The sequence below is a fragment of the Chelmon rostratus genome, chromosome 5 (genome assembly GCF_017976325.1).
Source record: "Chelmon rostratus isolate fCheRos1 chromosome 5, fCheRos1.pri, whole genome shotgun sequence".
Classification (NCBI taxonomy): Eukaryota; Metazoa; Chordata; class Actinopteri; order Chaetodontiformes; family Chaetodontidae; genus Chelmon; species Chelmon rostratus.
In genome coordinates this window covers 26625081-26651570 of record NC_055662.1, presented here as the reverse complement: position 1 = coordinate 26651570, position 26490 = coordinate 26625081, and the positions used below count along the sequence as shown (strand labels likewise).

Sequence of the window (26490 nt, the reverse complement as noted above, 5' to 3'; positions counted from 1 at the left end):
GTTAAAAGACGAGTTTGTGGAGATTTGCAAAAAGCTGCTTAGATGCTGCATCAATGATAAATGCGGATAAATGCTTTCCCATGCTGAATGACTCCTTTCTGTCTTTCTCAGACCACAATACAAGCCGACACACACAAACACACACATTCACACACTCCCATAGGGACTTATGAGGCCCATATGTGCAGCTGTGGACTGTGCGTGAACCCCAGATGGAAGGGGAGACAGAGAGAGGGAGAGATGGATGGCATTCAGTGTTGTTTTCTGCTTGCTGTCAATGAGAGCTTTGCCATCTGCAAGCGGGGAGACCACACCGGTGTCAGCTCGACTTGTTTGTCATATAGAAACATTCTTCAACCAAACCCTCTGTAAACTTTACATGACGCCTAGGCTGCAGACTCCGTCCCCTAACGTCTGACAAGAAGATTTCAGTTCTGACAGAGCCTGTTTGTATGTGGTGGACAGCCAATCAATCAAGAAAAAGAAAGTAAAACAGTCTGAGACATCATTACGCTCAGTTCTCCGACTGACACACCCCACAGCTTTGAAATGCGTAAAAACTGGTGACAATAACAGCAATAAAAACCGTGTGCACACGGAGACAAATGATGGTCAACGGCAAGTGAAATCAACTTTTACCTGTAAGCTAAGTGCAATCTGACGGATGTACATCATGTTGAGGTCCTCCAATATCCACAGTTTTTCCTCCATGTTTGCGAATTTATCAACTGGCATCCTTCAGGCAGAAATCCACAAAACAACTTCTTGCTTCTTAGAGTTCGTGAACTCAAACCGCTAACCCGCAGGTACCGTGGAGAGAAAGTTCATCATGACAGTGTCCTGTTCCGTCGCGACTCGTACAATCAGTGCGTAAAACAATGCGTAAAAGTTCCGCTCCTCATCCAAAACCAGAGTAGTCGCTCCGGGAAAAGACACTGAGGTGGTGTGGATGACAGCATCGGCTGCACTGTAGTAACCCTGTCCATAAAATTCCCCCCAGCCCGTTCACGGCGCGTATTCTTCTTCTCTACTTTTCTCTGGGCAACAAAGATCGTCTCAAACACCCACAGTCAACACCCAGCGGTAGCGGGGGAAGAATGGCGCCTTTTAAAACGCAGTTCTTCTCTTTGTGTCCCTGTGTCCCAATTGTGTATGCCGTCTGTCCTCTGTGTGACAAGAGACCTCTCCACAAAAGGGCATCGCCTCTGCGGGAGTGATCGGCACAACTAGTCCACTGTGTGCGCCCTGACGCTCCCCAACTCAGCGCTAAATTAACCCCTGCGACGCGCCTCTGGTGATGGTAATGAACTTTAAAAAAGAAGAAAGAGGGGAAAGAGAGGGAGAGATTACTGTAGCAGCCCCCACGCCCTTTTAAACAAACAAATAGCAAATACCACTCCACCACACAAGCGAAGCGGGGCGGGGAGCTTTGTTCTTTTTACTGGCTTGGTGATAAATGGAGAAATTATAACCGTGTCAGCTGGCGCTCCTCATGAGGGAGGCAAGAGTGAAAACGAACACCCAGAGATGTTATCTAACACTAACCCGACTCACACAAAGTCTAGATGTGGTGCGTTAGTGAAATCAGATGAATCCACAGTTGAGTTTAACAGAGAAGCTTGAAAACATTTGTCCAAATGCTGCTTTGTGCTGTTGTTGTAAAAATCAGATATTTCAAGAAGGAATTGTGTAGTTTAGTAGGTCACAGGGTCACAAGCATTTGGCAAATTCAAATGCATATTTCATAAGTGAGATCCCCAGTGTCACAGATCGTTTCAATCTTTTATCACTTAACCCTCTTAAATATTAATTTAAGTCTCTACTGGCGGTTCTTACCGTCTCCAACAAAAATATCGGCTCCCAAAAAGCGCATGAGCTTCACATTCAGTGCTGTGATGGTACAAAACATGAGAAAGTTGTTTTAAAGAATAAATATTTCCCTACTTTGGAAAAAAAGAACATTTTAAGTCAAGCCAGGAAAGGAGCAGTCTCCCATCACCTCAGCGGTTTGATGGCCAGTTTCCTCTGACCTCAAAACCAGAAAATCCCAAAGTTTACTCCAAACTGGACTGATGGTTCCGCTTCTGTCCTCTGGGAAAACTGCTTTACAGCCAATCTGCCTTCTCTCCTCGAAACACAGGCAAGTAAAAGAGCATTTATCCTGGTCTCCTCTTCGGCGCGTTAATCCTGGACCTGACACAGCTGTGTGTGAGAGAGGAAGAGCATGTGTGTTGTGTGGGTGAGATCAAGCTGCAAACCACAGGATGACCCATCGACGGGAAACCAGCGTCACATTGCGCACTCCTCACTGAGGCCCCGCAGCCAAAACACATGCATTCTTCTGGTGTTCACCTACACCAGCTCAGGGGAGTGGACCAGAGGATTCCAGAGGGTCACTGACTGATTTCAAGAGTTCATCATGAGGGAGAAGATCACTCCTTACAGGAAAAATAAAGTATTACCGTGATTGTTTCTATGCATGTCATGTTGACTTGGCTTTTGGGACCACCCCTCTCCACACACATGCCCATATGGCACTCCATCACTCTGAAAGCACCTTCCCTTTACACAGAGCAAACAGTGAAAACAAAGCAGCTGTAAAAGCCCTTTCACCTCCGAGGAGAGGAGCCACGGGTGCCGGTAGCGAACCGGGTCATTTCCCCTAAGAAAAGCCTCCAGAGTTTTAAATCACCCGGCTAATCTGTCGCAGACACCAACATACACGCAGTAGGAGAAGAGATTTATTGTTCTCGAGGTGGAAAGAGAAATAGCTGAGGTGAATGCACAGAGGGAGGGTTATGGGTGCTCGCAAAACATTCTGGGCCTCTTGTGCGAGTGTGTGTGCATGCGTTGGATTCACAGTTCGCTGTGTGTTGATTCATATCCAGTCAATCCCCTCTGAAAATCGACCTGGCACGCTGCTGGACTGGAAAAATATTCTCTAAACAAGAACTATACTGAACTGTGCTAAAACAAGCTTGCAGCTGTTCTCACTCCTTTACTGATAGGTGTGGATGTTTCTTAAAGAGGGAACAAGCAACAGGACAAACAATTTATTATTCCAATGCCACTTAATTCATTTAGTCTTTCTCTTGTCTCTTGATTACACTGGCAGCCGTTCCTGGAAACAGAACATGCTGCAGGTAAATCTGCCTGCAGTAGTACACAAAGACTGACACCTTAAGACAAAAGCCTAGAGGCTGAACAAAAACAGACAGAAAACAGCTATTATCTCAATGACAGGGCACGCAGGCAGGCAGGCAGGCAGGCAGGCAGACAGGCAGCGAGCTCAAACACAGCATCGCCGCTTCTTGGCCAGGAGCCACTGAGGACGAGGCGAAATCAGGTGTTCAGAGCCAGTAGATTAGCCGCTAATGGAGAGGCCTGACAGCTTTCAGACCGGGATTTTGCAATGTTAAAATGGTGATTACCTGCTGATGGGATGTGGATTAGCAGCTTGTGACTAAAGGCCTGGTCCGACTGTAGCGGGGCCAGATGTGCTAACTGGCCGCCATGAGGGAGGAGTGAAACCAATATATTACACAATCAGTTAATCCAGTACTAACTCTGAGCTTTAATCAAAACAGGGAGGATTAGGTAAACAGGAATCACTTGTTCCATGAAAAGATTAGAGAATTTGGATAAAATCCCTCCTTCCCAACACACATAAACATACACGCACACACACACACGCACACACACTGACCTTTGAGTTATGGGTTCTGAGGGGTTAGGACTGCCTTCAAGACAATAGCCGGTGCATTTCTTGTTTCTGAACGGATGTGTAGAGGAATATGGAAAACTTCCTGTGCATACACCTAATCAGCTGGAGGAAACATGTCTGAGTCATAGCTCAGGGTCTCGCTGTCAGGCAGTCGTGCTGCGCAACAGAGATATCACCAACAAGTGTTTTATAGATATGATTTTTAAAGTGGATGACAGAAAATGTACTATTTGGAAGAAAGATTAGCTGTTAGTCAATCAGGTGGACATGTTTTGAGCAATGAACTGAGGATGGAAAGAGGCTGGTGAGACAAATCTATACAGTTCACTCTAGCTTTGGTTGTCAGTTTCTATCAGCTTTAATACCTTCCTCACAAAAGTACCCAGGAACACAACAGAGCAGAAAAACAGATGATCAAATGATCAACTAGGTTGTAAACTGTTGACCCTGTGTTAACCCTGATGACCCCAAGTGTTAATCCTGATGAATATTTACATTGAACAGTTTAGACAATGACTTTACTGTTTGTTAGTAAGCTTGTCTAACCCGGGTGTTTCTTTAAAACCTTCAGGTTTCCTCCATCAGAATTCTATTTAGGGACGAGGCTGCTTTTCCAGATCTCCGCAATTAACGTGGTGAATTGAATGTCATTATTTCTGACAGGAATAAAGGCAAAATCTTTGAAAATAAGACTCCAGTTGTGATGAATCACACTCATCCTCTAATATCAGCAGACTCCATATACTTCAGAGACCAGTGTTCAGACAGGCAGTGTAAAAAAAGGACAAAAAGGAACCCTGAGGAGATCCATATGATCCTCTGCAGAGTGTAAAGAAAACAAACACACTGATTATTATCACACAAATGTCATTTTCAGCTTCTAATCAGCACCATCTTATCGCCTCGAACGGCACCTTTTATCTTCTCAGCTGTGGATTCTGTGCTGAAAGGTTAAAAGCTGCCTTTAGTCTAACACAGTGTGGCAGCAGAACAGGGCAGAGAAACAGGACAGGGCCCGAGGCCAGCCGGGCCCCAAGCCACAACAAAGAGCCCTGACTGTCATCTAGACCCAGTCTGAAAACTGAACCCCACCCACACCCCGACTCTCACTCACCGAGCGAAACATACGCACACAGACGCAAACCTGCACTTACACGAATACACACCCAGGCATAAACAGACATAAGCAAACACACACATACACACACAAAGAGACAGAAGTGTCTGAAAATATGATTCAAATGCAGCTGATGAAGGTTTGTCTGTGTGATTACGGCCTGCCAAGCCAACATGCTCCCTGTTGTTTCACACAGAGGCCACAGAAGTAAAATAAGGCAGAATTATTACAGAGCTTTGTTCTCAGTGCACTTTAACGCTTTCAGACAGCTGATTGCAGAAGGGCAGCGAGAGAAGTGCAGGTAATCTTTCAACTGATTTACAGTCACACACACCAAAAAAACAGGATCTGCTATCCCAAAACTACACATCTGTTCCTGTAAAATGTGCATCACGAATACAAATCTAATTCACAAACTTGCCGGAAAGATAAAATAATAAAATGATCATGATATGGTTTCTTGTATTTACCTTGAAGAAATTCTGTATACTTTGTCTTATCCCAGGTTTCTTAAGATCTGGGGACCTTTTATTGAACATATTAGGAGGGAGAGATGTCAACCTTGGGACTAGTTGTATTGGACTGTACTTAATAGTTTTTCTATTGTGCTCAGCTCTAGATTTGACTTTACTAGCCTTCATCTTGGCCCTTTCTCAACCTCACTTGGCTTAAGCCTCATGGGCTCTCTTCCTGACCCTCAATCCACCTGTGGACATTTCAGCCACTTCACCTTTGTTTTCTTTGTTGTAAAAATGAAAGAATTCAACAATAATATACATATATAAATAAAAAAGAAAGATGAAATGAAACTTCCTGTGATTGTGCACAGGTACAGAGAGAAAAATGTTCTGATCAAGTCAACCGGCAGCAGTTTAAAAGTCAGCCGACTTAAAAAAGAAAAGAAAAAAATCAGTCTCAATGGATTTGAATATCACAGAACTTGAATTACATGCCTGTGTCGCGGCAGGTACCGGGTCACATCTGCTCCGCTTGATGACAGCAGCGTGTGACGTGCTGTGAAACCAGACGTATCATGAGAGAAACCCCCCTGGAGGTCAGTTCGCAGTTATAGAGCATGGAAAACCTGCGCTGACAGCTACGCCGACATAACTCATCCACAGAGACGCAGTAATGACATTGTAAATCTCATCGACGGTCTACCTTGTTATTAGGTGTATCAGTTTCAGTCTGTAATGTCTGAGAGACCTGACTTCTACTTTAAGATTAGATAGGGGGGGTGTTATGCTGATGCATGTCGTAGAGAATGTTCTTCTCTATATGCATGATCAAAACTTGAGTAATGCTGCAAATGAAATGTTGGACATGGACCCATAAATCATGCAGCTGGCGCTCTTCTTCCGCTGGAAATCCCACAGTGAAGAAAAGGATGCGTGCGTCACAGTCCACGGATTAGCTACGAAAAGGTGGTGGAGCAGCCTGCCTCGTCACACACGGCGAGAACAGAACTGGGAGTCTTTCTAGCAGCTGGTTTAAAAGGCCATCTTATTTCTGAACATGGCCTCTTGTACAGGTAGCCATGAAGGAAAAACTGAAGGACTCAGTCACACACATAACTATGGAGACAGGAGTAAGCACAGCACTCTGGCTGCTGCCCAGAGTTATTGCTGACTTTCAGCAAAGCTGCCTCAGCCTGTCACAGGAGACTGCAGCATCTCATCACTACGAAGGGCCGGGCAGCTCAGTGAAAGAGAAACTTACTTGTTAGGCAATTCATCTCCATCGATTTCTACCCTCAGGGGTGCAGGCTGTGCAATATAGAGCAGGATACGAGTGGATTTAAGAGGATATGTACACTGAGGCAATTAATTTAGCATTTAAAAAATGTGAAGGCGTTTCTTAAATTGCTATCATTGGCTGTAAGGGGAATATAAAGTGAATGTCACAGCAGTGAAGGAAAGGTGAATAAGAAGAGAGGCGGGTGCGTCATGGCTGCTGCAGAATATGAAATGGAGCAATGGCTCCCTCTGCAGCAACAGTGCAAGATGTGCCACCACTTAAAACACAACGCGACAGCCAGGTGAGTAGCACAGGACTTTATCAGTAAATAATAATAATCATAATAAGAGACGTGTTTCCACATCTTATTGTTAAATTTTGAACAATTCCAGTGGGAGGAGAGAGAAAGAGAGTGAATGCTAGAGAATATGATGTGTTTGTATTCCTTTCTAACGTCAACCAGACATGACGAGGATGAGCTCTGCAGACATGAGGGTGAGCAGTGAATAGAAAGACAGAGACAATGAGAGACACAGCAAAAGTCACTGTTCTATGCAGTGTTAATAGAAATTCTGCACTTTTATTCGTCGTGAGGTCACTTCAGCCAGACTACAATAAATGTTTTTAGTGGAGCTCGCACCATGAGGCTGCTGTTTGTCGTAAAAGTCTGTCTAAACATCTGCAGAAACAATCTGAGAACGCGCAGAGGAGGGAGACCATATCTCAAACTGACATCTTTAAAGGTTACTGATCTCTGGTCAGCTAGGAGCGAGGCAGAGGAGAGTCTAATGAGGCAATTGACTGAACAAGGTAGTGAACATGATGTCAATATGTGTCAACCAATCTGCACTAATACACATGCACAATGCACACTAAGCCACTGAAAACACCTGCAACAAGCCTTTGATCACTGGCAAGATGCATGTTAAAATGTGAAATTAGTCCTGAATGCAAACAAGACTAAATATATGCTATTCTCTATGGATGTTGAGGGCAAACAGCCCCTTGTCTCACAGTATAAAGACATACATTCAAATTTTGCATTGACACACTTGTTAGCAAGCTTTAACAAAAAAAAAAAAAGGAAATTTGTCCAGAAAGAGAGTGTCTCTTTGTCTGTCTGGGATTATGTCGTTACCTATAGACATGCCTCTGCCTCCACTCTTAAACCTCTAGAGTCAGATCATCACTCCACCCTGTGATTCATTACTGATGACAGTTATTCTGCTCACTGCATCACTGTATCTTGTATGAAAAGGCAGGGTGGGAAACAGGCAGACATGACAGGCACTGGTTTCTATTTATTTCTAAAGCCCTTAATGGCAGCATGCCATCATATATCTTCTTAAACTTGTCCCATCATCATTATTTGACCCGATCGTGTGATTTTTGAGTGCTTTCAGTTTAAATTAACGGATTCAGCCTAAATGAATTAAAACATCTTACACAAACCATCCCTCGCTGTTTTATGCACCTGACTTAAATGTTTTGATCATGTCCTGGGTTGCACTGGATTCAGCATTTATACTGAATGTTGCCTGGCGTTATTTTAGTGGGCTTGCTTTCAAGAACACATATTTGAGTTTTGTTTATTACTCGGTTGAAAATTACATGGCACAAATCATCAGCCATAAACATCTCTGAGTCAGCTGGTTTTCTCATCCGGCCGGCTGGTCATAACTGTGGGGAATCCCCTGGTGGGAGCTGAGTCTGGATTACATACACATGTACACATGCAGTGCACATACTCTACATGCTGTATAGTTACATAACTGAGTTATTGTGGTCATTAAATCTGCACATTTTTTCTTATTCAATCAGCTACTCTTTCTCAGACGTCTTCAAATGCCTCATTTTGTCCCACCAACAGTCTAAAATCATTATGTCTAATGACTTAAAACAGAGAAAAGCAGCAAATCCTCACATTTGAGGGGTAACAATTAGCAGATATTTTTGTTATAACTTTGCTTAACAAATGACTTAAATGATCCATCATTAAAATAGCTGATACCAACAGATAATATTCAGTGTAGATGATTAATTGATTAATCGTTCTAGCTCTGATTAGGTTGTATGTTGGTGTGATAAACAGGAATGGTTGATCACTTCAAAAGAAAAAACTCACTACAGTACTGCAAACACAGCTACTACATTACAAACTAACTGTGAAAACCCTGTTTAACTTCACTTATTTCCTCTTGTCAGTGCAGCAGTCTTGCCGTTTCCAATAAAACAGATTAAATATATTACTAATAACTAGACCTCTTCTAATGCCGACAAATGGCACCAATTCAACCTGATCCACCTTCTAGGAGCATTTTGGGTAATATGACTCCTGTTTCATAGAAGGACTTAAATATTTCATGGCATTCAGTATCATTCAGACCTCCAGTGTAGGTGATTAAGCGCCCAAATCCACCTGAGTGAACATCTAGACAGGCTGATCTCTTCCTTTTTCTTGAGATAGGCAATAATGGAAAACTAGAGACAGATACGATAAAAATAATTGCTGAGAGAGCAAGAACAACACGACGATACAACAAGATCTGACACCACACCGTCTGCCACTGGGCCCAGTAAACAAACACATTAAAACGCAGGCATGCTGGCAGGGACTGGTACACTATGCAGCATGCAGGGAAGGCAGACATGCATAATAGACCCATCTGCTCTCATAGAGTCAAACACCTGCTCGGCATCATCAAAACAGAGAGCAACATCATTGGTGGTTGTGCCCTTTTGCCCTCTCCTCTCTGCACCTTCTTCCAGTGATCTCCTGGCTGGCCCGCGCTGCAAAAATCTCCTTTCATCTGCGACGCTGTTTTGAATTCAGACTCGACGCCGCACTAAGCGACGCCTACAGTCGCTGGTTATCACGCGCAGTTCACAGCGTGCAGGTGACTTAGCTTGAACTCATCACTTTGTAACTCAGCGAGATTGCACAAAATGAAAACAATAGTCCAAATCAGTGCAGGAGTGGGCATGCACGTTACACCTACCCACCACACACACACACACACACACACACACACACACACACACACACACACACACCTCTAAACATTCCTCAGTATTGATTACTTTCACAGTGCATTCCTCTGTATGAAAGAGAGGCCCTGACTCCATCTATTTCTCAATAACATCAGGTAGTTATGTGATGTATAGCAGCAATGGATAAAAAGCCTCTTTGTTCAGAAAAAAAATGGGAGAACAGACCGGAATAGAAAGAACAGTTGAAAGCATGCAGCATAGTGGGCTGACATCGACATGCCCCATATTCTTCATCCTTAATGACCGTGTGGAATTGAAGGTTAATGACTTGTCCCCGGTGAAGTTACAGGCTAAACTTGGAGCACAGTCTTGTAATGGATTCACACAGAGCGCAAAGTGACTTTCACTGCCTATCTGCGTTCAGGCTGCCTTATTGTAGAGTGTAAGGCCAACTGCAGTTCACCGTTGACCTGTTTGGTTTACATTCTCCATACAAAATGTAACAAAAGCCACACATACCTGCTCTTTGTGTTGCTTTTTAAACTACTGTTATAACAAGGGGGTAAAAGAGAAACAAACCAGCCTCCTTTATTCTGATGATTCCAGTGAGATTGACAAGAAAAAACAGAAAACGAGGAGAAAAATGATGCACGCAGCATTTGCAACTATTCATCAAAGCATCCAGCATAGCATGTATGTCAGCGAGTGGCATTTTTCCACACAGAGACAAAGCCTCTCCTGTTTCTAAGCTCTCTGTGATAAGTCAAAGGGGTCTGACAACGAGGGTCCTGGACTGTAAATGAAACCACCGTCGGAATCTGTGCGTGTGTGTATGTGTGTGTCTTTTACGTCAATGTTTAACAGAGCAGAGCGCAGTGGGGGTTACGTTCACAGAAAGAAGATACCTTTGGCATGAAGCAGTCAGGTTCTGTTGTACAGTCTGCTACCGCCGGGCTCGACGGGCTATGGTTCAGATCTCTGGTGGGACGTGCATACAAAGACGAACAGTTAAAGTAGACCGAGAGAGAAACGGACGTAGAAAACCAACAGTAATCTTCTCTGGCTGTCTAGAGGTAAAGACAAAGGATGACTTCCTCTGTGTAATCTGGATCAGGAAAGTGGGTTAGCCCCACACGCCAAAAAAGAGCAATTTTCCTGCTTCATCAAGGGACCCAAGCCTCAAAGAAGTAGTGTGGCCCACATAACGTGGCTCTCCTGGGGAAGGGAGGCATTGCATGTGATAGATTGGGGGGTAATGAAACAGTGGAAGGACATGAAAGCTCACAGAGGCTGGAAGCAGAGCTGATTTACCTGCACTATATTTCTTTAATGTTAACCATTTCCATTATTAGTTTAATCTAAAAGAAACAACATTTTACTGTATTAGATCATCTAAGATCTAATCTAATTTATTTTAAACCTCTTTGACTGAGGCTCAGTCTCATTCATGTTGTCTGGGATAACTCAAGGACTCATCCAAAATCCCTGCATTGTAACATTTCTGCAGCATGACACAGTAAAAACGGGGAAGCTTGAAAGGACTTGACTGGCAACCATTCTGGGTGACTCTGATTCACAAGCATTATCCACTTCACTAACCAAGGTAGTAACTGAATGAGACAGGTGTGATGATGCATGGAGGAAGTTTCCCATCTGGGGGAGTGGGAAAGTATCCAGCGATTACGCCAGCTCCATCTATCTCTCCATCTGTCTGTTAACCGAGTCACTGCCTGTGACAGCCTCGCCCAGGACAGCATACACTGTGTGAACAAAGCCTGTCTATGTCTGGGAATACGCAATGGACCTTGCTCAAGGAGACACTGCTGCTTAGTCACTGTCTGAAGGTGTGTGAGTGTGTGTGTGCGTGAAACAGAGGCTGACAAACTGCAGTTAGCATGAATGACTAACCAAGAGTTCAAAACAGCAAATATATCTGTTCATATCAGCAAAATACACAAACATGTGTGAACTGGACGCTGACAGCATGTGTGACTCACTTCCTCTGTCTGTGTATGTGTGTGTGCATACATGCCACATCTATCTTTACTCTCACTATTAACGCCTTGTTCAGTGTCAAGTCCTACAACGGACCAGAAAATGCTCTGTGGTTGGGTGGGGTTCACATCTTGCAACAGCCCCTCAGCTGTTAAACTGCACCCTGACACCAGTTGCCACATAGAGACACGGGCCACTAACCACATTCCAAGGCCAAAACACTTACGCCTAAAACATGCACGGCCCTCACACTGAGGCGGTCTACTCGGGATCTATGTAGAGCAATGAGGAGCTGGAAATAGATGACTGGGTGGTGTCAGAACACTGTAACAAAACAGCAAATAAGAAAGGAAGGCGAAAAATCCTTAAATGCAAATTACTAATTTTACCATGTCTCCGAGCTAAGATTTAAATGGTTTGCCTAGCATGTCCGGTTAATGAGACTTTGATAAGATAAGGCTGTGAAGGAAAGCGCTGTCCTTGGGTCCGCGGAGGAGGCGAGCGTGGGTCATATGAATACGGAACAAACAGAGTGGCCCGACATCAAATCAAGTGAACAAAAATCAACAGTTTATGAGGATCGTCAGCTGTTCATACAGCTCACGGTGTAAATGAACAAATGAGCCACAGAAAGAGATTATCACTGCACAACAGCAAGGACGTTATGCGAATTCTATTTGATGTGTGAAAATCCCCCACAAACAATAGGTCATTGTGTTAAATAATAAACTACAACATAACCTTGCCTTCTAACGAAAAGATAAAGGATATGCGTATGTGAGTTCAACAGTGAAAGCAGTAAGAATCTTTATTAAATGTTTTATTTGAACAATAAAGCTTTGTTCTCTCTTCCACCAAACCTATTAGGCAAACAGTCCAGTCATTACCATGGGAACAATAGCAGGACATTGGCTGAATTTTACTCACGGCTGGGAGAAACTGAGATTAAACAATTTTTCATTTGTGCTAGCTCTCAGAGGCTGAGCGGGAACAGTGCTCCACAATGATGTACACACAAAGCCTGGGTAATAAAAAAAAAGTTAAACATTTGCTGGTTAAAATAGCCCTCAACATACCAAGAAAGCCTCCAAGCAGAAAGCTCCAGTGGTCGGGCTTTGTTTGAGAGAAAGGGTCTTAAGAGGGGTAAACTTTTCCCTGGCATCTCCCCCTGCACCCCTGCAGTGCTCAACATGCCAGACAGCCCTGAGGGTGCACACACACTCACAGTGCATAGAGATACTACTGGGTAGCCCCACACTCACCCCATATCACAACTCTCTCACCAACTCTCAAACCAAAAGAAATCTAGTGGAATGCATCCACTCTTAAGAACCTCCAGGCCCCTGAGCCCCTTTGCATGGCATTTCATGCCCCAGCACAGGGTTTGGTTTGGGCTGCCGTGCAGTGATGGCCCATTGTTCTCTGGGTACACAGAGCTGCCTTGAGAAGGAGACTCAGGGGAAGCTTTGGCATTCTGTGAAAACGACTCTTCTCTCAATGGGATCCTGGTCTGAGGTGCTTCCTCTTTGCCTGGCAAAAGTGTCGTCCTGGCAACATCTATACGACCCCTCTCCCACTGTGTATGTGGGGAGGCAAACATATGCTTACATAAACAGGCTTAGCTCATCACAGGTTTCTGCCAGGCCACATTAAACACAAGCTGAAGCCACACTGAGAGGCTGCTGAGCAGGAGGCTGCTTACAGTGCAAGGTCTGCCTCTGTGAACCATAAACCATACATCCAAGCATCTGGAGAAATCATATCAGCTACAAAGCCTCTCAGACTTGGGAGGAATAACACCAGAACGCATCAGTTTCCACTGATAAAAGCTACCTCATACCAGAAAAGATCGAAAGAAGATAGGAACTACTGCACTACTGGTGTGACCAACACATTCTTTTTAGGGTGGGTGAATATATGCTGAGCAACACCCAGAGTATCCAAAATTTCACTAAAGCCACTAGTATGTTCAGTTTGAATACTTACTGGTGAGAATATGTGGATCAACAGGGTGGAGAAGGGCAGAGCACCAAAACCAACCACACCGCAGCCTGAAGCTGTTAAGGATTTTACTCAGCACAAATGGCACACTCCCAGACCTTGCCATACACTCCCGAAGGCCGGGAGAGAGTGTGGGTGGATGGGTGTGTCATTGCACACACATCTAACCGCTTCCTGGCCCTGCATAGCTGGTGGTGGCCACAGCGCTGTGGACTTGCAGGAACCGTCGTGGAGTTAAAACAGAAGACGTTCCATCCACACCTCCGTAATAATAACTAGCACTAGCCCAGGCTCCCGCTGCATGCCTGGGTGGCTTCAGCTGAAACAGCAGAGGCGACGAGGGCCGAGACAGAGCAGAGTGCAGACGCACACTGGTGGTGGCCTTATGGATCAGAGAGGAGGGGTGTAGAAAGCAGATGTCTTCTCAGCTCCCACTGAGAGCAGCAGGCAGAGGATCGACAGGGTGGCTGCAGAATGGATTTCTGGACAAATACTGTATGAGCATGTAATCGTTCGCTCGGTTTCTCATTCTCCTTCCACTCTGTGGCCATATTAGCCTGTCAGTTTGTGATACCCACACAGCAGAGTGATTCAGCACCACCGGAGCTCGGAGTCGGAACACAGCGAGACTGACTGTCGGGACTTCTATTGATAATGCAGAGACGCATGAATTATGTTTGCATCTTGAGAAGGATATAAACATTGAAACTGAACGCCTGGCAATATGTCAAACATTAAACATCTGTTTACATAACTGACTGCAAAAATTAGGCACATCTGCAGTCTCTAGATTAATGATAGCAGTCATTCAGGCCTACAGAATCAGCCCCTGGCATTTACCTCCAGGCCCATAAACACATGCACGCACACACGCAAGCACACACACACATGCACACAATCAATTTCACTCCATTCAAATGATACTACAAGTGTCCCTTGAGCACAAACACATGTATTTAATGCTAAATTTTTAAGCTAATCAAATATACATAAGTTCGCTGTTGTGAATATGACCCAGTGGAAGTAAGAGCTTAGGTTTGGGGCACATAGGGGAAGTCATGACTTATATCCTTTCTCTACTGAATGCACATTTTCATTGTCCACACACAGTATTTACAAATGAGGGCGCAAAACAAACTAATACTCACTTTGGGTTCAGTCCAACAAAGGAGTCATTCTATTGGCTCGTTCTCTGATAACGTGTCATTGACCAGCAGAAATTCCAGACAAATCACCTTCTACATACACACATTTACATAAGAGGCTCAAACATTGGCACAAATGGACACACACACACACACACACACACACACACACACACATGCACGGACACACGCGCACACACACACACACGCACACACACACACACACACACACATGCACGGACACACGCACACACACACACACACACACACACACACAAATGTGATATCCCTTGGCAGTGTGAAAAGAGGGTGCTTTCACACTGAGGTGGCCTGCTTCATTGAAATGCCACAGGCTGGTTCCACGGTGGCATTGAGAGCGTCCTAACACACAGAGCTGGAGGAAAGTCCCAGTCTCTGAAAGAGGATCATTAGCATTGGCAACAAAGGCAGAGACACAAATTAATCTTGTATGAGAACCATCTGAGAGCAGATTACAGAGTTAAGGAAGCAATGATTGTTGGTGTGAAAGGAAAGGAAGTCTTTACCCAGATAAATAACTAATGCAGAGACTAAACAGGGGAAGGTAGCAGGAGTTAGGGGTGGAATTGAAGATGAATGTGATGCTTTGGCATATGCCTGGCCAGTCCCTTTTATCCCTTTTTCATTTAATTTTCTCTCTAAAAAAAAAGTCCTCCTCTTTCATTCACTTCTGCTCCCTCCTCATCTGACCCTCACCTGAACCGCTGGCCACATAAAAACATAAACAAAAAGCCAACGTGTGCTACTGCTCATCTTTCGTATCACACTGCCTCTGAGGAAAACTGCTTACACTGTTTGCACTCTCTGTAGACAGTCGCCAACTCACACCACCTCGACAACACATGAGATCACTCACTCCCGGCTGAGACAAAGTTCAGATTTGACCACACTGACACTGCTGCACCTCCAGGAAGTGTTGCGTGTCACTGGCCTTTACCAGCTCGCGTGCCAGATATGAACTCATGCTGCTCAGACACAAGATCGGGATAATTCTGACTGCAGATCGATATGACCGAGTGCGCCCGGTTCCTCGGGGGTTAGTGGTGTTTTCCTGTGACATGAATTATAAACACCTAGTACACATAAGCGGACTAAGCGTATGCCTGCACACACGCGAGGACAGGGTGAAAAAGCAAGAGAGATTCAGAGAGTGAAGGAGAGAGACAGGATCGATACCATATCTTTTCCATTCTCCGTATTGCACCATTAACATTCCTTAAGTATCCTCTTACCAGTGAGTCCCCCCTTCATTGCTCTCTCTCTTCCACACACACATCCCTCTGTCTAGTTTTACCAAAACAATTCTCTGAACTTCTAAAACCGTGTACGTCTAAAATGTGGGTTTAGTTTTAATTTAACAGACACAAACACCCCAAAGACAGGAGCATGTTTCTGACTGAAATACCAAATACCAGCTCTCTACAGTGAAGCTGAAGGAATATACAAACTGCAAACAGCTCACAGGCGAGTGTGTGTGTGTGAGTGACAGAGTGAGAGAAAGGAAGAGGAGGCAGGAAGGCAGAGGGAGGGCTTTGCATCAAAACAGTATTAAAGCAGCCTGTTTGTAAAAATAATCAGAGGTTAGATTGGAAGTCGCGTCTGTGTCTGCTCTGCCGGCAAACGGTGGCTAATATGAAGCAGATGTTGACATGGGAGCTTTGCAGAGAGGAAGAGGAAAACATGCATGAAGAGCACCACTTCTAATCCAGCGATAAACAGCTGAGAGGGATACACAGGCTACAGCTCTGACCTAGTTCTCAACTTTTGGCTGCAGCCTTTTTTCATGACTGCTCCCTTGCAGGTGACTGGCCGCCATGCTGCAGTCAAAATAAAGCAGTTTAGAGGCGTACAGGTGAGCCAAGGGGCGGAAATCACAGAGCAGCTCATGATGCGATACTATCATGTCTCCCATGATAACGATGGCATCACCATACAGCGACATTGTGATGCTTTGCAAACCAATGCATCAAAAAGTCTGTGTAACTGAAGAAGAAAAATAACCCCGAAAAAGACAGAAAGCAGGAATTATTATGCAACTGTTCACTGCACTGTGGTGTCAATTTCACAGAATTTGACATCTGAGATGAAACAATGTTCAAAAAGTTGAAAGAGCCTTAGCTTAGTGCCTTTGTAACACACACACACACGCTGACACAACTTATCCCTGTCTACGCCTGAGAATTCAAATTGGGAGAATCAGTTTAGAGCAGCTCCATGTTTTTAATAAAAATATCGATATCTGGGGCCAGTGTATTGATAATGCATTGCAAGAGGAAGACATACAATATATTGATAATCATATCCCAACTCCAGCTACATTTCCAGGTGCTTTACAGAAGAGCAGTTTTGAAATAAAATATTGAAGAACAGTTGAACAAGGTGAATATCAAGGGAAGAAAAGATCTCTTGAGAACTAAATGATCACAAAAAGGATAAAAGAACTTCGTAAAATTTTAAATGAGCCAACATGATAAACAAATGTCAAGCAATAACCACCTGAAGGTGCAGCCCTCACAACAGAAATGTGCAATATTCAACTAGTAGGACTATAAAACAATACCATGGGAGTGGGAACATAACATAATGCACATTTAAGTTACTATCAACGCACTGCTGAGCAGCACAGACACACTTCTAAGTCTCCGTAGGCATATTATTGGGTTCTGTTAGGAGTCGGGTAAAATGCAAAGTAGTTTGGAAATTCAGCAATTAAGAGCTTTAACGGGACCTGAACGCAACAGCACAGCTCCCCGGTGCAGTGTAATTAAAATGCCGCACAAAGCAAAGCGCACACTCAAATGCCTTCAGAAGAAGATTAAACGTGTGCCAAATAAGTTAGTTTGCAGAGGGAGAGAGATCAGTCAAAGTAGTAAACAGAGAATCCCCCATAGCGTGTGTGTGTGTACACACTCTGTGTGTGTGTGTGTGCGTGTGTGTGGCGATAACTGGCGGACAATCAGAGTCTACCTGTGATGTGTCCAGGAAAACGCTCTTTCTGAACTTCCCTCGCCGTATCTCCATTTCAAGGGCAGAGCCGCGGGCTACGGTGGCTCTCGCTGTTTGATTTCGGCAAAACATCGTCTCCGCTTCCTGGCAACTTCTCAGATGGTCCTGCGCGCTGCGTATCAGCCGAACTTAAAGCGTGCGCAAAAGGCAGGAATCGCTTCGGAAAGTGCCAAACAGCCCAGCGCGGATCCGGGCGGCACACGGCGGCCCCACCGGAGAAAACTCCCAGGAGATTTAGGCAAACCCCGAATCAAACACCGTCGTTCCTTCTGATGTGGGAGCCGAGACTGAAGCAAGTCCACAAGCAAGGGGAGGAAAAAAACCCACAGCTGACTTTTCACTTTTCCAAACACTGCCTCCTGAGCGTCCAACTGACACGATGACACCCCATGTGGTGCAGCTGAGACCTAACTTGTCCCGTATCCGGAGACCTCTACCGGCCGTGGATGGCCTCCACTTCGCTGAGGTTTACTGATGACTGCTGCAGGCCTGCTTGTGCAAGTCACCCAGACCACATGTGCGCACCACACCAGTTGTTTTATTAACATCTGTGGGCCTAATTATTTTATTATGGCGTATCAGTACCAAAATATACAAAATCTGTCCAAACAGCCTACATGTAGAATAAATCGGCTACTTTTATGAATGTATTTGCACTTTTTGGTCTGTTTTATATATATTTTGCAACAACATATATTGAACCCTTTTCACTCTAAAGTGGTCATTAATATTCCCTTTATGTAATTTCAAAGTAAGAGCATTACCCCATGCTGTAGGAGATTTATCACTGTATTTAATTTAAGTTGCATATCACACTTTAATGTGTCTGGTTTGGTTTAAATGAACCAAAAAGTATGCATGAGATGAGCAGTACAAATAGAAAAGCTATTATGTTTGGTGACAGTGTCAAACAGATGCCGTTTTTAGGGCTGCACCACTCCATCAAATTCGATGTATATTGAGCTCAGCTGGCATGTTTGATATCACTGGAAAGCTTTGACAGAATAAATATGGGTGTAAAAGATGTTTGGCCAAATATTAAGCCAGCAGTTGGAATCTACTGTTTAAAAAAGCTCTGATGAGGAGTTTTTTTTAAAAGTGTTTGAGGTGATGCTTCTCTGCTTCTCTTAAGCCTTTAAGAATCTGTAGTCTTGTCAGGGGCCTGTAAAGCAGGGGGGAGTGGGCTTCGGCTTCGTGCTACAGTATTCTATGTACGAGCATCTGCAACAGAGCATGAAGATCCAGCAGGAACGTGAATCCCAATCTGTGGCGGCACCAGGAAGTGACCGGACCTGCTGTGAGAGGAATTCTGAGAGGTCAGAGAGTCACCGAGGCCGAGGTCACATCCACGTCGAGAGTGACTGAGGTCTGCTGGGATGACACGAGGTGATGCTGCTTATACTGTCCCATATTACATCCACCCGCAGCCTCTGCCTGGTCTTGTAGTAGCTGTGTGTCTGACTGGTCATTCTATACGTTTCAAGCAAGCAGTGTACTCTATCTTCACACACAGCCTCATACCGGCCGATAGTTTGTACATCCTGCCTGAAATGCTTCAATGCCAGAATACTTTCATTTCTTCCACTTTTCAGCGATGACTCGACCAGGTCAGCTTTGATATTACAAGACCAATTCTGTGGTAAAAAGCGTAAAAAGTGTTCGACGCAGCTCTATTTTTCCATTTCCTGCAAATTCAGATACTGTGTAACCCCGGCCATGACCCACTGTCTCACCTGAATCTATCCAAAGATTTTGGATATTTTAAATAGAGCAGAATCAAAAGGCTCACTCTCAATAATTGTTCACTGTGATTTTCCTACTATTTACAACTTAATGATTAACACTGGGTTTGCAATTAACTCTGAAATTCCACCCTCTGGAATCATGGTATCATGTTGTGATGGTGAGCACGGTTTGTTTATTTTGTCTCAAACAGCCTTAATAGGGGAATCTGTCTCCCATCATAGAGTCTAAATTTAACATCTGTTTGCAGATGCTTGTTTGTGTTGTTTGAAAAATATAAATAGTGTTGCATTTTCAATCTATGTTTCAGCATGATTACTTCACAGTTTGGTGCACTTTGCTCACTGTGAGACAAAGTCTTGCATACACTTTAATCCAGTGATTTAGCACAATCCACTTTTCGTGCTTAATAGTCCAAATTTATCTTTTCCTGTCTCAAAAAACACTTGCTCACCTCTGTTGGGGTTAATGTTGTTTGCGCCCCAATCTTAAACATGTAATGATGACTGGAGTTCTTCAATGTGCTGCGCGATCTCAATGGAAAAAGGGAAAGGGGCTTGTGCAGCTCGTTTCTCTAATCTCCCCCCAAGTCTCTTATTTAAAAGCAGGATGTTTGTTGATGTCGGGAGCTTGAGTAAATAGCTGAAGGCGCTGTAGCTCATGCAGCAATGTGATCTCACTTGGATGCCTGTCTGTTTCCTAGAAGGGACTATGTGAAATGCAGATTATGTTTACATGCCTCATGCTGCTCTGGTCAGTAGGGGGTAGACAGTCACAGAGGGGAACAGTGCTTTCCCAAGCTAGGTCTGACCCCCTTTTTAACTCCTCTTTGGGATCCACCGAGCCCTTTGGGCAGCTCAGTTTACTGCAGAGTCAGGCAAGCAATGGGCTTATGTGCAGGCTTTGCCGTGGCAGATTTTAAACCCATCTGTGGGGGAAAGATAGGTCTGGTTTATCACCCCTCGTTTATAGTGCATATTCTATTTGTAAACCCCAGAGACTACATTTTCTCCTGTTGCCGTCACTCTTTTCTCTCCTGTTTTCCCCTCTTTTTGCCCACACAGATGCACACAAACAGGCGAAAACAAAAGTGACTGCTACAGTGAGAATCAAATACAGCAGTCGACACTGGCACAGTTACAGTGGGCTATAAAACGCCGACCACAGTCAGTACACAAACAAAGGGGCCGCTCTTCACTCAGAAAGCAATGGCAGCCGAGCAGCTGGAGGAAGATCACATGGTACAAAAAACAGGAGACAATCATGCTGTTACATCGTACCACAAAATCCTGTTGTTTCTCTCTCTCTCTCTCCTCACGCACACACAGAGTATATGATCAGTTGCCCACCAGTTTAGAACCAGAGGAGTGGGTGTAAGCAGGCAGCAAATCACCAGTGTCGAGAATATGGGAAATCAGTTTGGTTTCCTTTTCATGGAATGAAAGCGCTACAGGCTGAGCAGAATGATTGTGGCCGTTCCCACTGTAATTACATGTGTTTTTCTATATTCTAAATATACTCTTGCATACAGTATTTGCAACCACCCCACTTCCTCTACTGCTCTCACATTATTAAACCTCAAACATTCCAGGAACGGATTTCAGGACAGCTCGGGAAAATAAATTAAATCAAGGGTGTGAAGACACAAACTAACGGCAACGGAGCTCAGACACTCACTCCACACAATTATAAAACATTAGTGTGACGATTCCAATGTCAGCATTTAAGGCTTGCAAGTTTGAGACCGTCTAGTATAGAGGAGGTTAAGAAAAAAATGTGTTTCAATGATTTTAATGTCTCAAAAACTTTAAGAATCAATGTTTATCTGCACAACTGGCCCAACGTGTCACAAACCTTGCCTACTATCTCCTTGAAATATGCACCCATCTGATGCGAGTTGAAAAACATTATGATGGATGCGATCCTATATCGGGTCGTGTTCGAGGGAACACCTCAGGGAAAGCGGAGAGCTCAAATGCAAGGCATATACTGGAACGACTCTTTGAATTAAGTGTGTGGAATGCACCAGAGGGAATAAAGCAGGACTTACGTCTGGCTTGCAATCATATTCTTAGCATGCCAAGAGACACAAGTGTACAGCAGACACGCAATTAAGAGTGGAGAGTGTTTCTGGCTGTATGGCTGTGATTCTCTACAGATTTAAACTCAAGCTATTATGTATTCAGGCCACATTTTCCTGTAACGTAAATACATTATACTAGTCTGACTTCTGCTGGACAATACTTGCCATTACAACAACACGTAATTGAGTCTGTCATATATACATTATCCAATCTCCAGGGGACAATTTCCCCTTCAGATTATTAGTAACACAAATGGGAGAAATAGAAAAAAATAGATTTATGAATGAAAAAATGGCTATAATTACACATATGTACTGCCCAGTATTGTCATTTTACAACAGTGTGTTGATCCAACAGCGTAATAAAAACAAAACACTGAGCGACTTATCAAGTGCTCTGAAATGCTTTATTTCATCTATTTACAAAGAATACAAAACTCTCGTCCTTGAACTCCGATGTACGTTCTGCTCACAGCAAGTACACTTCATTTTATAACATTTCTGCTCGAAAAAAGAAGAACACACATCAGACAAAACAGGGAGGGTGACTGCCGCTCCGGGTGATGCCCTGAGTAACTGACACCATGAAATCTTGACTTGATCATTTCATTTGTGGTGCAGTTTCGTCCAATTGGCAGCTTCTTTGCGTCCTTGTTTCAACCCCTGTATAAAAAAGAAGATTATGATGTTAATATAGCTTCCCTTTTAAAAAAAATCAAGGACTCCCACTTATTATGAAGCTGGATGCATTTGATGAAAAGGCTCTTCTGGTTAAGAAGCATGACAGTAAAAATGGAGTAACTTCACCAAAAAGGGCAAAACAGCGTCCACATTACAATATACTCCCACTGCTCTTCACTAAATAATGCAAGAGAATGAAGCTGTAAATAAAAGCTGTGAATCCCCCTTTACAGCCCATAATAAATAGATTAGCTGCTGTGCACGTACCAAGTAGTATCCCGTGTGATATCCACTCATGTACCAGGAGATGAGCACGCTGCCCAAGGCCTCGTCATCCACCATGTCAGGGCTCATGGGTGGAGGTGGAGGGATCATCTGAGGCAGAGACGTCAACAGAAGAGCGAGTGTGATCACAATGCTGAAAGCTGACAATGCTTGTGGTCTGTCACTAACATGCTAAACTGACGGCTGTTTCTCAGTTTACCAGCTGGATGAGTAAATATGTGCCTTTTACATGTACATTGCAGACCCCATTACTCAAATTAAACAGTAGCTGCTGTCTTTGTAATTAGTGTAAAGATATATTCAAACTCACTGGTGGCCCAAAAGGCATCATGGGAGGCCAGGAAGGAGGTACAGGCCCATGACCAGCAGATCGTCTGCTCCCCCCCTGACAGAGGATACAAAAGAAAAAAGGGTTGAAAACAACACACGGTGATCTCAGTCACACCAAATAGGAGCACAGATCATTTTGGAAAGGATGTTAATGGCTCAAACAACCCTTTTTTTTTTTTTTTTTTTTTTTTTTAAAACATGTCTTTATTGAATTTTCCACAATAAACATAGTCATGTAGCAGTCAAATACACATTAATCAAAAGACACATAACAAAATAAACAAACAACAAAACTTCCCCACTTGAACAGGCAGCATATAACCTTCAACCTTTACTTATATCAAACGGTACATAAAAAATTCACATCTCCTCACAATTATATACTATAATTTACAAAGCATCTTCTATATCGCCATGTTTAATAAACTCTAAAAATCTTTCCCAAATGTCTTTAAATTCAGAGGTTTTATTCCTGATAGCATAGGTGAGTCTTTCTAAAGCCAGAGTTGATATTAGATTACTCAGCCACATACTGAGGGTCAATCACAGGGCGATTGAGCGCCTAGTCTGTAGTAGACAAAGACTTGCCACCTTTTTTTCATTAACAGGTAGAGAGCAATTAGCTGGATAGATACCCAAAACACACAACTTAGGATTTAGAGCAGGCATGTCCAAACTATTCCATAAAGGGCCGTGTGGCTGCAGGTTTTCGTTCCAACCAAGGAGGAGCACACCAAGCCAACCAATCAACATCAAGGGATCCCTTAGTTATCAGCTGAAAAGTGAGATCAGCTGATTAAATGAGTCCAGCCTGGTGTGCTCCTCCTTGGTTGGAACGAAAACCTGCAGCCACACGGCCCTTTATGGAATAGTTTGGACATGGCTGATTTAGAGGAATCAGGGTAGAGGTCAACTGTGAGATATACTGTGTCACCATACTCCAAAATCTTTGAATAACCTCACACTCCCATATGCAATGATACAGAGTACCTTGATATTCACTGCACTTAAAGCAAAGATCAGGAATATTTGGGTTAAATCTGTTCAATTTTACAGGAGTAGTGTACAAAAACAACCCTCTTTAGTGGACTCTGCATTCAATAAAATAAGCGCAGTCATTCAGTTCTTATAATCTCAGCAGCTTCTGTGTATATAAAGTGTGACCTGCAAGGAAAGCTGATGATAATAACCTGTATGTCATTCTGAAAACACATTTTTGTATTCCTCTTTTTATGACTTTAAACAGAGTTTAAACCCATTATCATAAAGGCTAGTTCAATTTATGGCAATCCAATAATACTCCAGAGCTGAATGTATATGCTCGAGTTTTTCTTTCACGCTATAAACACTTTATTGTATTATTAATGTTCAGCAAAGAGCTGAACTCACTGAATGTATGAAGCATAAACCAATTTAATCTCAGCTTTAACATTTTATCTCAAACAATGATTAAGTCTGCCAAAGGGGTGATGTTCCTAGTCCAATTTTTTTGTCTGTTCATGAGTTAGCAGGATTACAGAAAAAAAAAAACTACAGTCTATTACATTGCTGACAAATGAGGAAAGGTACTGAGTCATTCTTCTTACCGGTCTGAATGCATGCATGGGAGGTGGGCCTGGAGGAAACCCTGGGAAACCAGAAGCCCACATAGGAGGAGGTCCTTTGTGGGCCTTGGACTTCTGAGGTTTACTGTGGGGCTGCTGTTTGTGTTGGTTTGGTGTTGCTGACCTTTCACTCTCCTCTGTTGACGATTCTGCCCCATTTACCTGAATTGCAGAGACAGATTGCTTTAGTCTTGATTCATCATTTTCTTTTTTTAAATACCAATTAAATCCAACCAAAACAATTCAGCAACAATTATTAATATTGAGAGTGTAAATTTCCAGTCTGGAAAGAAGTCTTTTCCTTCGATTCTGACAAACTGACATCAAAACCTTTTACAGTAAGATATTTCAGTCATGCTCTCAAATTCTGCTGTTTGAACGTGACAAAATACCTTTTGCATTTGACTTGAGGAAATAATACAAATACACCGCCAAAATAAAACAAACTCCAGAGATGGAACGTACATGATCATTAACCTGTTAATTAAACAGACAACAATGCAGATCTAATACAATACAAGAAACACATTGTATTTCCTAATCACTATATAATTTGAATTTGTTTTGTTTGCTTTACCTTGGCATTGGTTTCTGCATCACCCTCAGAAATCTCTGAAAGCAAGTCTGCAAGGTTCTGCTCCTCCTCGTTGCCGTAATCTGTATAAACAACTACACAAGTGCCCCTCGTCTCGTCTATGGAGGAGATGGTGGCTGCATAGAGCTGGCCGTCCTCTGACCAGTAAGCACTGCACGAGTCCCCAACCTGCCACTGTGACACAACGTAAATAGTAATAAAAGTCAAAGTGCAACCAAACTATCTTCTTTGTCTCCTGGTCTGAAGTTAACCAAATCCAGAATAATGAAAGGGGCGGACGAAACACGAATATAGATCACTGAAATGTGTTGTTGAACACAGAAACTGAACTGTTACTATGATTCCCAGTGCTGTCATTGAGACCCCGACAGACTGTCTGTAAATATGTATGTATATTTATCTGTAGTCTTTAGTTCCAGTTACACACCTCTTTATCTGGGGGTGCATTGGTTCTTTTCCTGCTCTGGTTCCGTTTGTTATTCTTGCGTTTTTTTCCAGGTTGGCTTTTCTTGGAGGCTTGAGGCTCATCCTCGCCTTTTAGGGCAGTCTGAAACACAAAGCAAGAGCAGAGACATAAGTGGCAAAACAAACATACATGCGTCATGTGCATATACACTGCAGAGCTCCTAATTTACCTTGAATGATGCAACTGCCTTGTCATAAGCCTTTATCAATGCTGTGTCATCCCATATATCCGAATCATCACTCTGGAAAAGAGAAGAACAGAAATAAAGCCTCTGGGAATGAAAGATTGAATTTTTCATAAGCCTTTCAAAAAGGACAGAAAAGGTGCATTAGTATTGTGGACTCTGTTGATATTATTCTTATTAATTCTCCGGGCCGATTTTACAGGGCAGCTAATTCTTGCAGTTAACTTGACATGTTTATCTTTGCATCCCCTACACTGTGGAAAGGATGGAACAGGAAGTCAAAGTGCAGCATCTTTGTGCAACTAAGGCTAATTCACGTTACGTCTCTCCAAGCCGGCGTATCACAATATGTCGACTAAAGAAACATGTCATCTACACTGTGGATTTTAGGTTCATGTTTCCAATTCCTGTCCTCTTTGTTACCCAACTTACTCGTACTCGGCGTTGATTTGTAATTAGCTTAGCTTCCTAGCACACCATATCAACCAATTCTGTAACAGCCTACAAAAGTTTACATGTACTGTCATCTTGTGCTCAGTAGTGCAAAATTACTAACCTGCCCAGCTCCGCGCATGAACAACACGTCTTCGCATCCATTCGCCATGTAAAGACAGATTTCACTGCTAACCGCTAATTGCTAAACAAGCAACGAGCAACGTGCGTCGGAAATGGTGACGTAGAACTGTAATGATCACGTATATATCTTGCGACGCAGTGGTTGGCGTGGCAACGACGGTAGCTCTGATAGTTGGCGTCTCCGGCGT

General features: G+C 43.5%; 2 protein-coding genes across 5 annotated transcripts in view; both read right to left on the bottom strand.

Moving 5' to 3' along the window:
• rtkn (rhotekin) overlaps nt 1-18112 on the bottom strand; it is a 54696-nt gene extending 36584 nt beyond the window's left edge. For 2 of the 4 annotated variants that reach the window (XM_041937885.1, XM_041937886.1), the window contains exon 1: nt 17717-18112. In XM_041937885.1, the coding sequence (XP_041793819.1) occupies nt 17717-17827 (111 nt within the window). In that variant the 5' untranslated portion in view covers nt 17828-18112. Of the gene's footprint in view, nt 1-639; nt 1278-13550; nt 13632-17716 lie in introns of those variants that run through there. The other 2 variants (XM_041937889.1, XM_041937887.1) reach the window with 2 other exon arrangements.
• Nucleotides 18113-21969: 3857 nt separating this feature from the next.
• Nucleotides 21970-26403, bottom strand: smn1 (survival of motor neuron 1, telomeric). Its single transcript, XM_041936760.1, has 8 exons — nt 26283-26403; nt 25712-25783; nt 25504-25623; nt 25059-25250; nt 24464-24643; nt 22858-22932; nt 22530-22637; nt 21970-22244 (listed from the first exon to the last, which is right to left on the bottom strand). The coding sequence occupies exons 1-8, from the start codon at nt 26328-26330 to the stop codon at nt 22188-22190; spliced, it is 852 nt and encodes a 283-aa protein (XP_041792694.1). The 5' UTR covers nt 26331-26403; the 3' UTR covers nt 21970-22187.
• Between the last annotated feature and the right edge of the window lie 87 nt (nt 26404-26490).